This window comes from Apodemus sylvaticus, chromosome 9 (assembly GCF_947179515.1).
Source record: "Apodemus sylvaticus chromosome 9, mApoSyl1.1, whole genome shotgun sequence".
NCBI classification, from domain to species: Eukaryota; Metazoa; Chordata; class Mammalia; order Rodentia; family Muridae; genus Apodemus; species Apodemus sylvaticus.
In genome coordinates, this window is record NC_067480.1 from 34,379,510 (window position 1) to 34,392,459 (window position 12,950).

Consider the following 12,950-nt stretch of genomic DNA (forward strand, 5'->3'; position numbering starts at 1 on the left):
GTAAGTCTGGAGCATGCTGTCAAAACCACTGTAAGTTCACATGTGCAACTGCTCTGTTGTGTCCCACAAACACTATTCTGATATAGTCATCTACCTCTTGCTCTTACAATCTTTCCACTATTGCATTTGGGAACCTTTTCCCTCCTCTCCAGCACACAGTCTGCCCGAGATTCTCTAATCTCCAGCTAACAAGATTTTTTTTTTAACAAAATACTTACCCCTGTGAGGTGTAACATGTTTATTTACACATCTGCCACTTCTCCTAATATTACAAACCCACTAAGTAGTAGGCCTAAGATTCTGTACACACAAATTCTAGCATGTGGGTAGTTTCCAAATTGTAATCATTGCATAAGCTTGGGCAGAGAATCTGAATAAATGAATTGCCCAGTGAGTTCCGTCTCCATATTCCTGATGAAATGGTGGAAATGATTAACAGAGATTTGAGACTTATCACTATTAGTCCTAGGAAGGAAAAGTTGAGTGTCCCAAGGTTTGCTGCTTTTTTGACAAAAGAGAACACTAAAATCAATCCCAACAAGGCAACATTATTCCTGGCATATGATGGGAATATTGTCATATAATAAAATTTAAAAGTAATTATAAATATGTGTTGTTGCCAGTAACACAGGTTGGGTGTTCTGCATTTGCAATGCCTGGGATTAGAAGCACTTCAGGTTGCCTTTCTTCTTTTCTTCTTGTTTTGTTTTTAGAATATTTCAAAAATATGTACGCACACTTATGTATGTGTTATGTATATGTGTATGATACATACAATATGTCATGAAATAATTGATTAGACCCAAGTCTAAGTACAAATTAGGGTATGTTTTGTGTATATGTTAGACATAATTTTTATAGTATTTGTTCTGCATCTGCTTTATGGCTGTGACTTACCTCATGAGGTCAAGTTGTCACATAGACATTCAAAAAGTCTTGGATTTTTAGAAAATTAAAGATTTTTAAGATTAAAGATGCTTATATCATGGCACCGGACATTTTAATCTTTTCTCCACAAAAACTCTTTTCTGAGGATTATAGGTATGTTAACCTTGGTCTCAGGGAAAGTTTCTGACCTATATTTATTGTTAAAAATATATATATAATATATATATATTATATATATATAACCTGATTTTTCTATTTCAAGGCCCATTTTTTATATCTATTCTAGCCATGCCAAAGTGCAAAACAAGTTCTTTTAGATAAAGCAGTCAGATCTTCCCTAACACTTGTTTTCAAATTTCATACCCCATGGCCCATCATGTTTTTCCATTTTAAAGAATCAGACTTTGAAAAATGAAAACTCTCTTAGTCGTTGAACTGTTCTTCTCGAATGACATTTTGATTAAAAGTTTAGCGGACTCATAGCGCGAGGCTCCATTTCTTGCACTGAGAGCATGCACTTAAGAACTCCCAAGGAATGCTCAGAACGCTTTTATATGGGGCAAGTGTTCCCAAACTTGAGTCCCACATATTTCCTCTGTTTGTCACTGGGGAGCTGGAAGAGATGGGTGGATAAGGCAGGATACAGGCCTAATACAGTGAAATCAGATCAGGAGGACTAAATTAGAAATTTCCATACAAATAAAAGAGGAAAAGGCAGTCTGGTATTTCCATGAAAGGCTGAAAGTCAATTGAATTTGCTCAATGATGAGTGCCTTGGCAAACAAAATAAGCATGTTGACTGTATGGTGTTTTGGGTTGGTTTGGGTTGGTTTGGGTTGGTTTGGGTTGGGTTGGGTTGGGTTGGGGGTTTTTACCCCCATTTTTTAAATAAAAGTTTCTAAACAGTTTGAAGATATGATCTCACTTTCCTTGTTAACAACTTAGTAGTTTCTGTCCTAAAAGGAAAAAAGGTTTGTTTTTCCTGAGTTAACTGGAGGATTTCAAAAGATGGTCAGGTTTGCAGTGAAGGCTGAACCAAATGTTTATGAGATTAATGAGCAAGTGAATTAAAATCACCTGCCTCCCTTCCTTGCCCAGAGAGTTCCTACTTCTACTCTGAGTACTGCAGGGACTCTACTGCAGGTAGAGGAAACAACTACCAAACCCCCTTCCTGGGCTCCCTAAGGCTCCATTTGAAACACTTACACAGGTATGTTACAACCACGGAGGTCCCCTCTTTTCTCCTCACACAGTTCACCTGCTTTTTAACCTGTGAGAACCTGCTGGCCTCTCTCTGCTATCTGTTTATCCCACCACAGGACTCCACCCCAGAGAACCACAGCCTCAGGCTCACCTCACTTTGTTTCCAGTTTAAATGTAAAGACACAACTCTCACCTCAAAAGGGATAAAAGACAGTTTGTTCTGGAGCCAAATAGAGTAACCATGGCCCAGAAACACAGATTTAGGTTACTCCAAATTCTGTGTTTTGATGGGGTGACAATTTGATGAGGTGTTTTATAGTAATAGAAAATAGAAAGTCACAAATTTTTAAATATATTTTTAGATATATTTATGGAGAAATCCATAGACAAGTTCAAACAAAGCAGGAGAAATATCTATTATAGGCCTCAGACATTATCTGAGGACACTCACCACTCTTATACAACTCAAGATCCCCTGCCTAGGGAATGGTTCCACCCATAGTGGGTGGGATGGGTCTTCTCACTTCAACGAAGGAAATCAAGACAGTGCCTTATAAGCATGTCCATGGGCCAACCTGATTAATATATGCTTCAATTACTCTCAATAATACATTTGTATGATTATGAAGATTCACAAAAAAAGTGTCTGAATACCATGGCATCAACTATTCTATCAGAAAATCCAAATTATTCAAAACCTTGATTTTGTAATGATATATTGACTTTATTATGGCATTTCTGTATATTTAAAATGCCACTATAAAAAAAAGCTTACACCCATTGTGATTAATTTGCAATCACAATAGATTGAATTCCTGGAAAAAGTTCAAGACATCTAATTTCTATAGAAGCCCTGTAGCCCTTCCCCACAAGCACCTTCCTCAGCTCAGCCTTCTCCCTAGGTATCTTCCATGGAAAGTCACTGCAAGCATCAGTCTCCATAGAAACACACATGGGAAGAAACTAAGACATCATGTGATTCAAATGAGTGAACATGGATTTGCAATCTGAACTAGTTAGCAATGAATGGCACGTGAATGAAGAACAGATCTCTGGGTAGTTTTGACTCTTTGAATTAGCCACACTATACTTTCTTTTCATAGTGAACTTTCCAAAACAACTTAGCCAAAACAGTTATAACCCATCCCTTTGAACAGGTACTTTCTTTGTACCATCTATCCTCACTACTTCAAGAAGCGCTGTATACCCATTACCTGAGAGTCATCAAGCCAGAGTTCTCTCTGCATCCCTCCATGGCTGAACATGTCTTCTTTCTGAAAAAAAACTCTACTTATTTAGTGCCTGGGCATGCTGCCTTCCTGTTCAACTTTTAACTGCTCCTGCTTTTCCCTTCCTTCCTTCCTTTGGCAACCCCCAAGAGCTAGCCAGTCCCTGAAGGACAGCACTTTGCCCTCTCTTTCCCTCTGTTCCCACTCACCCTTGGCTATTTCAGCCATGCGTAAGGTTTCACGTGCCTGGATTTCCACCCACAACTCCCAAACCTCCTCTGCCTCTCCCTCCAGCTTCTTGCAAGAAAAGTTCCCATACTTATTTTTCAAAAGCCTTCTGGATGTCATGTCAACACCTCCAATGCCAAACTCCCACCACAATAAATCCCCTGCAGCACTTCCTTCCTAGGATGATATGGTCTCCTTCCTGATTAAATTCAGTTGTCACAGAAACAATATAATGCGGTGGGTCCTCTATGGGATAGGCAAGGGGGCATCTCCTTTGTAGACTAAGGTCAATACCTCAGGATTGAGACTTACAAATAGGGTGTTTTGATTACACCCTCCTCTGCTCATGTCTTGTTGCCTAGTAATGCCTTCTACAGAGCAAGAAAATCCAGACCAGAAGCCAGTACCTTAATCATAAACTCCCCAACCTCGAGAACTATAAGAACCCCATTTTTTTCCTTGGAAATTATGGTGCTCCATTGCAGCAGCACCAAGTGGACTAAGACACCCCACAGTTTTGTTTTCTGAACTTCTCAATTATGTCAAATCAAAACCCTACTATCATCTTTAATCCCACCCCCTCTCTTCTCTAAAATTCAAATGGTCACTGGGTCTCACTTGTACCAACCCCTCCATCCTTTCCCCTTCTCAGTCTCTGTGAACCTTTTCAGCATAGTCAGGCACCCCTGACTCCTCCTTGTGGACTCCTGATTTATCTGCCTTCCTCAATTCATCCTGCAGAAGAGCACATTGCAAAAGAGACTGGGTTTTTGAGACTGGGTTTTTAATCATTAGTCATCCATTGTCTAATATGCTTCTTCCCACTGCAAAGGAGATAACATGAGGGACAACTTACTGCCTCTGCATCAGGGCTAGGCCTATAAAAAAAAATCATTAGCGCTGTGGATCGTGGCTCCTGAAACCTTACTCCAGGGCTGAACCTCCAGTGCTTGTTTTCGAAAGTCATCTCATACCTGAAAGTGTTCTGCCCAGAGAGAAGCAAGAGCACATGACTCTCCAAGCTTCTGGGGCCAAAAAGAAATGAACAAAAATAAAACCAAAAGCCAAAATCCAGTAAACAGCCATAACTGAGTATTCCCCACCTACTCTCAACACTCTCTCTCTCTCTCTCTCTCTCTCTCTCTCTCTCTCTCTCTCTCTCTCTGCCTTTAGTGAGGCTCCCAGTGAAATCGCTTTGCATTGCTTTTGAGATTATCTTTCCTTTGGACCACTCAGATCAACACATGCCAGGCCTGATGTTAGGGATTATCCAGAACAGACCCATACACAGAGAGGATTGTGGGAGAAGCAGATTGAGACAGCATTCAGGATAGTACATCTCGACACAGTTCAAGGTTAAAAGGAAAGAGCACCCTTGAGGTCTTTTGTTTTCACTGAACCTTGGAGACACCATAAGGCTATGAACCAAATGTCAAGAGGACTGAGTTATAGCCCACATCACTTCTCTCTCCTTCTGTGACTTTGAGCAGGCCACCTGACTTTTATAAGCCTTAATTTGCACCATTTAATATAGGGATGGTGTTAGATGACCAGGAAGACATCTCCTAACACTACTTCTATCTAATATGCTCAAACTCTGCATTAATCAGATAGAGGAAGTTATGATGTGCTACCCAAACCCCAAAGCCTCTCAGCTTTTATAATAATGTAGATCTCTCCAGAAGTGCCTTCTGTGTGCACAAGCTCATCCAGCCTGCCACAGGCTCCTCCCACTACCTATCTGTCACGTGGAACATGCAATCTCGTGAGTAATGGACAAGTGAACGGGTGGATAAAAGCATCACACGTTGGCTTTTCAATGACTCTCTTCAGAAATGGCAAGACATTCCTGTTCTTCCTATTCTCCAGAAACCCTGGTAGGAGGAAGGAGGGATGGGACCAGAGATGGAAAGGAGAATCTTTATGAGCTCAGAAGAGACAAAAAAAAAAAAACACCTAAATGCTGGAAAATCCTCATAATAGCTGCATGGATATTAGTTGACTCTCCAGCAGTGGGGGAAAAAACACTTTACTTTTCTAAATGCTTTATACATACCTATGTATATACATAGTTCTGACACTTTTTTGAGAGTAAAAAAAATGCTACCATATTCATTTTAGCCATGAGAAAGTATGTTCAGAGATGCTGATCAACATATGCAAGGTCACAGAGCCACCTAATATCCAGGACAAGACTACATGATGTGTCTCTTGCTCTCTGCTGCCACTGACTAAAAGAACTCCAGGTTGTCCTAGCAGAAGACCTGAATTGCCATTCATTACACTGACAAGCACAGAATCTCCTTGGGTCTTGCCCCAGTTGACCAAAAGCAACTTGAGGGAGAAAGGGTTTATTTTTATTCATCTTATAGCTTGTAATCCATCATCCAGAGAAGTCAGAGTAGAAACTCAAGACAGGATCCTGGGGGCAAGAGCTAATGCAGAGAGCAAATATGAGTGCTACTTAGAGGGTTAGTCCTTGTGGCGCACTCAGCTTGCTTTGTTACAGCATGCAAGATGACCAGACCAAAAGCAGCACCCTCCACAGGGACCTGAGCCCACCCACATTATCATTATAAGAACATGCACCACAGGCTTACCCAGAAGTCAATCTGGTGGTGGCATTTTCTCAATCAAGCGCCTCCCTCCTCAATGGACTCTAGCTTCTGTTGAGTTAAAGTAAAACTAGCCACATAAGCCTCTTATGTGAGATGGCTCAGTAGTTAAAGACATCTGCTTCAGAGCCTAGGAATCTGAGTCTGATCTTTGGTAACCACACAGTGGAAGGGAAGAATGACTCCAAGGGATGTGTATACACACACACACACACACACACACACAAACATACACACCGAATGAATGAATGAATGAATGAATGAATCAATGAATGAATGAATGACTATAGACCTACCTCACAGTTTCCTTGGGAAACTGAAGGTTACAATGTCCACCACAGAGCACTACATTCATCCTGCATTTGACTACACCTCAGTATGAGCAGATTGTTCAAAGACACAAACTATATATTTTATTTTACACCCTAGAGTCAGAGCCCTCTACATATAGAAAGTTCCTTCCCGCTTTATAAATTAACCAAAAGCAGAGTTGGTTACATTACAGCTCATCAGCACAGAAACTAGGACTTCTTTGGAGCCCGGACAGGAGTTCCAAATTTTCACAGCCCCAGGTATATTGCCCAGAACTGCATAGAAGCTCAAAGTGTGCTTAGCTTTTGTTTCTTGTGGGGAGGGACAGAGGAGAGAGAGGAGGAGAAAGGGAAGGAAGAGAAACAGGACTAGTGAAGATTGAACAGTGGCTGAAAATCCAAGAGAGGAACAGCGGCATGGTTATTAGTGTAAAGAATCATTTGGTTGTGTTTCTTAGGAAAATAAGAAAATAAATACTTAGGATGAGAGAATAAGATCTCAGCCCCAGACTGCAAGGAGTCACGGATACTGCCAGAAGAGAGGCCCGGAGAGTGGAAGAAAGCAGGGGACACAGCCCCTGCCCCCCTTCTCCGACCATGACCTGCCATGGAAGGACTCAAGTTCATCTGTGGAGGCAAAGGTCAAGTTTCAACTTCAAAGAGCAGCTAGAAGGATCCGGCACCAGTGGGCCACAGGCTCCTTCAGTCATGTGACCTCGGCTGCCGGTTTCCATGGTAACGGTGCACATCCCAAACTGTTCCTTCCTGTGTGGGAGGCAACATTTCAAAGAAGGGAGAAGGCAGGATTTAACATTGGTTTTTCTCCATTCTGACCCTTCTCCTCTGACAAATGGTGTTCTTCTGAGTATTGCAGTCTCCTGAGAAAAGCATCCCCAGAAGAGGATGTCTCTGTGACACTATTTGCAGATGCGTGCCCAGGATGCAGTTTAAAGGAGGATGGAAGCTATGTTGGCTTTGGTTTCACACGGCGCTGGGTGTTGCTCAGAAGTTCACTACTCCCTTCATGCTCAGCTTCCCAAAGAGAAGAGCCAACAGTGGTGTTGTCTTCATCTTCATGATGAAAGAGAGAAGTCAGAGAGGTCGGAGCGCATCCCCAACGCTCCAGCGCATGCAGGAGCAGAGTTACGCTAGGAAGCAAACGTGACAAAGCTGGGCGTGTACCAGCCATGACACGTGGTGGTCCAGCCCTAGCCTGAGCCACTGCCCGCTACCTCCCTGCAGCTGGTGGAATGTCTGCCCCAGCCCTAGCCTCTGCCTCCACGCTATCCCCTGCGGTTTGCTTCAGCAACTTTGCTCTGTGCTTTAGAACACAGAATAAAAGCATTCTATGTTTAAAAGTGGAGTTTAAGTTGCATTATAAGATCAATATTCTGCTCATCCTACAACATCTCGGGTTAGAGTAGCATCTTACAGGATGATAAGTAATCTTTCTTCAGCTGAGCCACGGATGAGCAGGTCTTACCACAAACCCTCCAGTCGTGGCTCCAAATGCATTCTGGGGGCCACTTTCCAAGCAGGATCCCAAGCCAAAAGCACTCAACCCTTGGCTCAACTTCAGCCCTTCCCGGTAATTCTGATCCCATGATTCCGTCGCTGAAAGCAATCTCTTCCTCTGCAAGGATCCCTGTGTGGCTCTGACGTACAAAGGTGTAATTAGAACAGCATGGAGCCAGCAGGACGATCCATTTACCTCATCCTGTACCATTCACGTGCTTTTGAAATATGTTTCTAATATCTGAGATGCACAGGGCCAAATCCCTTTGCAGGCTTTCACATGCATGAGTAAATCCACACAGACTAAACCCCTTGGGCCTTAGGTTCTGCTTAGAAGTTCTATTTTTTTTTTCTTTTAAAGAAAACAAATATTCCATTAAAACGACACAGTGTACTCTGCATATTTTTAGGACAATTAGAGTTTAGAATTCCCTCTTCTTCCGCCCATGGCAACAAAAAGGTTTTCTTAACTCTTTCCTTACTAAGACTGGGGTAAATGGCTTTCTCTTCTTTTATTGTAAGCTTTCCATGTTGTTGCCAGTGTTAATGGCTGGTAATCAAGGTCCTTTCTATATTATTCCAGAAGGTTCCAGGCTTCCCTGCTCCATTACCAAGCCAATCCTTTTTAGGTAACTGTTTGCAAACCTATGGAAACATTTACTTGAAATAGAAAAAAAATGAAGCTCACAAGAAACAGACACACATAAAAGCAAGATTCTTTTTCCCCTTTGTCTGCTTGGTTTGAAAATGGGTCCCAGGTTTAGGTCATTTATTTTAGCGCTTCTGACTGTGCAAATAAACTTATAAAGGAGAGGCTGCCCAGGCTGCCCAGGCTCCCCAGGCTGCCCACGTTTCAGCCTTTCAGACAGAGACACAGCAAGAAGTCTAAGAGAGAGAGAGAGACCTAGAAATCATTCTTAGACAATGGTAGCTGAAGCAGAACTCCAGCTGTGGATGTTGCATTTGATTGTGTTCATAAAGTCTCTTCTGCTGTTCATATGACACCACCCTGCCCATTAAGCCTGGACTGCCGGGGCCACACATGTGGATGATGTTTGCCAAGTCAGCGTGCAAAGCAAATGTTTTCTTGCAACCAAATCTGGAGAGACATCTTAGTGGCACCTGCCAAGCCGCTAACATTTCGAGCCTAAAAGCTCCCGGGCCTTTGCAGAAGAAGGTGATGTAAGACCATCCTTAGCTTGTTTTCCAGTCCCAAAAAAGTGGTCCAAAGGATGGAAAAGACACTGTACGCTCACCCTATAGCAAACAATGTGCCTTTGTGGAAGTCTGACCCCAGACACAAGTAGAATATACAGTGGCTTGCAACAGTTTAGAAACTAGAAATGGTACAAATGTTAAAGGACCAAAGAAATGTGTCTTCTCAATGAAAACGTGTTTTATTTAAATTAAAAAATATCGTGAAAATTACAAACCATTAAATACAACAGACAATTGTCTACAACTCAATGTATCGGAAGGAAGTATATACATCACGTTGTAACAGGCGCAGACAGACTTGCACCAAACCAGAATTAAGCAATGGAAAATGTGACAGCGCACATGTCTGTCGCAGTAAAGTTTCAGAATTCAAGTGATTCCAGGCAAGAGGCCAAACTTAACTTGGCTTCTTTCAACTTAAACGGCCCCCTTTGGAGTTGATCCACACTCTGAATCTTAAAGTGAACAGAGGGCCCCTTTCCGCCTCCAATATAAATTACTTCTCTATCTATGTGTCAAAACTGATTGAAAAACCAGCTCCTTCTACTGTTAACCCCTCATGGGGACATTAGTAACTGCTTTGTCTCCAAGCCAGGGAGAGTTCTGATAAATAAAAATTAAGAAGGTTTTGCACTAGAGGCAAACTTGACCTTTAGGGGGTTTTCTGCTTCCTTGTGGTCTTCAAAGGGTGTGAGAGCCTGCAGCAAGGCTCTTGGGTAGCTCCCTTCAGATTCCTCTTTCCCTCCACTGGCTGTGTGAACAACCTCCCATCCACAGAACTCTGAAGGGGAAGCTGTGCTGCCTGCTTCTTCAGTCCCACCCTGGGAAAACTACAGTAAGGATGACTGAGGAGCAGCCTCGAATTCCCCAGTCACACATATCCGAAGTCTCCAACTGTGCCTTTAAGTCAACACATCTTTCCCCAGACTAAGCGGCCAAAGGGGAAATACTTGCTCCAAACTTCCTCACACCAGGCTGTGGAGGATTTATCACACAGTACAAAGTCTAAAGATGTCCTCCCAGCCCCCTGGGGCTGCACAGCCTTAGGAGCCTCATGAAGGCAGCGAATCTTGTGAGGACATGCCCAGGACCTCACAGTAAATGAGTGTCAGGGCTCAGACCAGGAAGCACCACTGTGCTTGAACCGCAGCTCTGTATGATCTCGCCTAAGTATGCCCTTCCAGGGTTCAGCTACGTGACAAAACCCCATTTTATGAGGCCCACATGTGTCCTCTCTGGCCTCAGAAAACTAGGCTGGGAAAAAGAGCTATAGCAGAGCTGTCAATGATTCGGCCTCGCGTAACCCCACCATTACCCAATCTGTAAAGGTCAGGAGGACCACCGTGAACAGCCATCCTGAAAGCAGGCTTGGTCAGGAGGAAGCTCACTGGCAAAGAAAGCCGTGCTTGCCCGCAATGCTGTACAGTCAGAGTTCAAGCTCACAGGTGAGACCGAAGCTCAGATGAGGTCATAGCTTCTACTCCCAGCTAATTCAGACATAGGTACAAATCACCTTCTCTCTTAGCATTGTGCAAACCATCTGGGTTCTGTCTTCAGCTTTCTCCCACCTCCAAAAGAAATACATAACTGTCTGTGACCAAATGCCACAGGCACACGTTAAAGATACTTACAGCTAATCAGATCTAGAAGAACAAAGCTCTAGGTAAAGTAGCAAATCAAAACTAGTCCTTCAGCCTGCCCTGGGCAGTTGTCAGCCCTGGGCACAGACAGATGCTGCAGAAGTTACCCAGGGCCTCCAGTGAAAACACAACACACTATCCAGCCAGATGCTGAACAGGGACCCCCAACACCCAGGTCCCAGAGTCAATGGTCATGCTGTACGTCTCTGGGACTTTTTCAGTGATGAGTCCCAAACCACAGGAACCTCGACGACTCCAGCTGAGACTTAGCTCTCCCTTCCCCATTTTGGGGCTCGCCCTCAGTCTGTTCACTGTGGCAGCTGCAGAGCAAAAGTGAAACCAGGCACTTGGCAAATGTCTTTCCCTCTGTCAAGCGTAGCTGACGGAGCTACCTCCAGAGGCCTGAGGGGTGCTAGGAATTCTGATGGATGTTTTCTGAAGACCCTTCACTGCTTTCGTTGAGAGGCGTCTCAGAGGTCTCCTCAAGCTCATCGTCGGCCCCCTCCTCCTGGATGGTGAGGTGCACATCTGGAGAGGAGGACTCGGAGCTCACGCTGTCTCCTTCCATAGAGCAGAGGGTGCAGGACAGCGCAGGCGCCACTCTCTCCTGCAGCACATTCAGCATCATGGGCACCTGCCCTGACCTCAGGCCGGACATCATAGGTAGCGGCTTCATAGCCTCCCCCCACAGCCTCTCCTCATCTTTGTACAGCAGCAGGAGGCTGGACTTCTTCTCCCGCCTCTTGGATTTCATGTAGCCCAGCATGATTCCAATCAAGAAAATGCCATAGAAGGACATAACGACCAAAATATAGAAGTATTCGTTGCCGTTACCGCCGCTGTGACTAGGCATGTGGGACTCCAGGGGACTGCTGGACGCTGCAGCGCTGGGGTAGGTGCTGTTCAGAGGCTCCATCCTCAGCAGGGAATTGCCTCTCACACAGTCAGGATCTGGAGAGAAAGCCACAAGTTAGACCTTCTACCTGGATCCACAGGACCAGCAGAAGGCAAGCACATGGCCCGTGAAATTGCAGTAGATCAAAATAGGTGATTAAGAACAGGAATGAAAGAAAGAGCAAAATATAAGCAATCTCACCAAGCAGTTAGCGGGTTAGCTCAGAGAGCATGGAGCAAGTACAATAAATTAGGGGAGGGAAAGGAGAAAAGTGAGAAAAACTTTCACCAGATAGAAAAATCAGTGATAGACAGATGATAGATAAGATAGGTAGATAGGTAGACAGACAGACAGACAGACAGACAGACAGATAGATAGATAACACACCTTATTTACATTTCAGAAAATAGCCGTGCATTAGTTCTATACTTTAAACATTATATACCATATAAGGATTCATGGGAAAAAAAATCTTAAAATTTGAAAGGCATGCTTTAGCTGGCAGGGCAGAAGCAAGCCTTACAGCTTGTTTCAAAAGTTTCAACTTTCAAAGCAAAGTTTCCTTATAAGAAAAAAAAAAAAGCAAGAAAACTTTCTCTATTAATAGAACTATCCCCCCTTGCATGACTCTGAAGAGAAGGAGCCTCGCTAACTTACCAAAGGCTGACAGTTTGTCCCAAGTGTGGAACTCCTAAACGGCTGAATCTGAGGGGTTTCTCCTCTGAGTCAGGCTCTGCGTTCTGACAGCCCCGCTGCTGTCCTTGGGATATATAGTCAAGAAATGCATCGTCACGTGTTCCGGGAGGAAAATTTACAACAGAGGTTGACTGTGGCGGAGCAAGCAGCGAACTCAAAGCACAGCAGTTCAACTCCCTGAACTTTGCAGCTGTGAAGAGAAAAGGAGGGGGAGGAGGAGCTCCCTGTCCTGACTGACCGACCGCCCCAGCTCAGAGCAACAGGCTTTAGGTGGCCAAAACCAATGTGTGAAAAGGGGAGCAAACGAAAAAAGTACTGCATTTTAACTGATACCCCAAAGTCCACTCTCCCTGACAAGGAGTTCATGTTTCATTTCCCTTATGGGAAGTAACTGATTGATATGTTACCAATAGGGTTTCATGGGGAATCCAAACCTGCCCTGCCTTTAGAAGGAAAGACAGTGGGAAGCAAAGGTAGGATTTATAGTCAAGAAACAATTGCTTCCATTTTAA

At 43.7% G+C, this 12,950-nt stretch overlaps 1 protein-coding gene across 1 annotated transcript; it reads right to left on the reverse strand.

The window, feature by feature from the left end:
• Nucleotides 1-9,367: 9,367 nt before the first annotated feature.
• On the reverse strand, nucleotides 9,368-12,629 carry Kcne4 (potassium voltage-gated channel subfamily E regulatory subunit 4). Its single transcript, XM_052193451.1, has 2 exons — nucleotides 12,400-12,629; nucleotides 9,368-11,798 (listed from the first exon to the last, which is right to left on the reverse strand). The coding sequence occupies exon 2, from the start codon at nucleotides 11,761-11,763 to the stop codon at nucleotides 11,260-11,262; it is 504 nt and encodes a 167-aa protein (XP_052049411.1). The 5' UTR covers nucleotides 11,764-11,798; nucleotides 12,400-12,629; the 3' UTR covers nucleotides 9,368-11,259.
• Between the last annotated feature and the right edge of the window lie 321 nt (nucleotides 12,630-12,950).

What these genes read in the sequence shown, in the direction of transcription:
- Kcne4 (XM_052193451.1), bottom strand. Translation starts at nt 11,763, where the DNA reads ATGGAGCCTCTGAACAGCACCTACCCCAGCGCTGCAGCGTCCAGCAGT.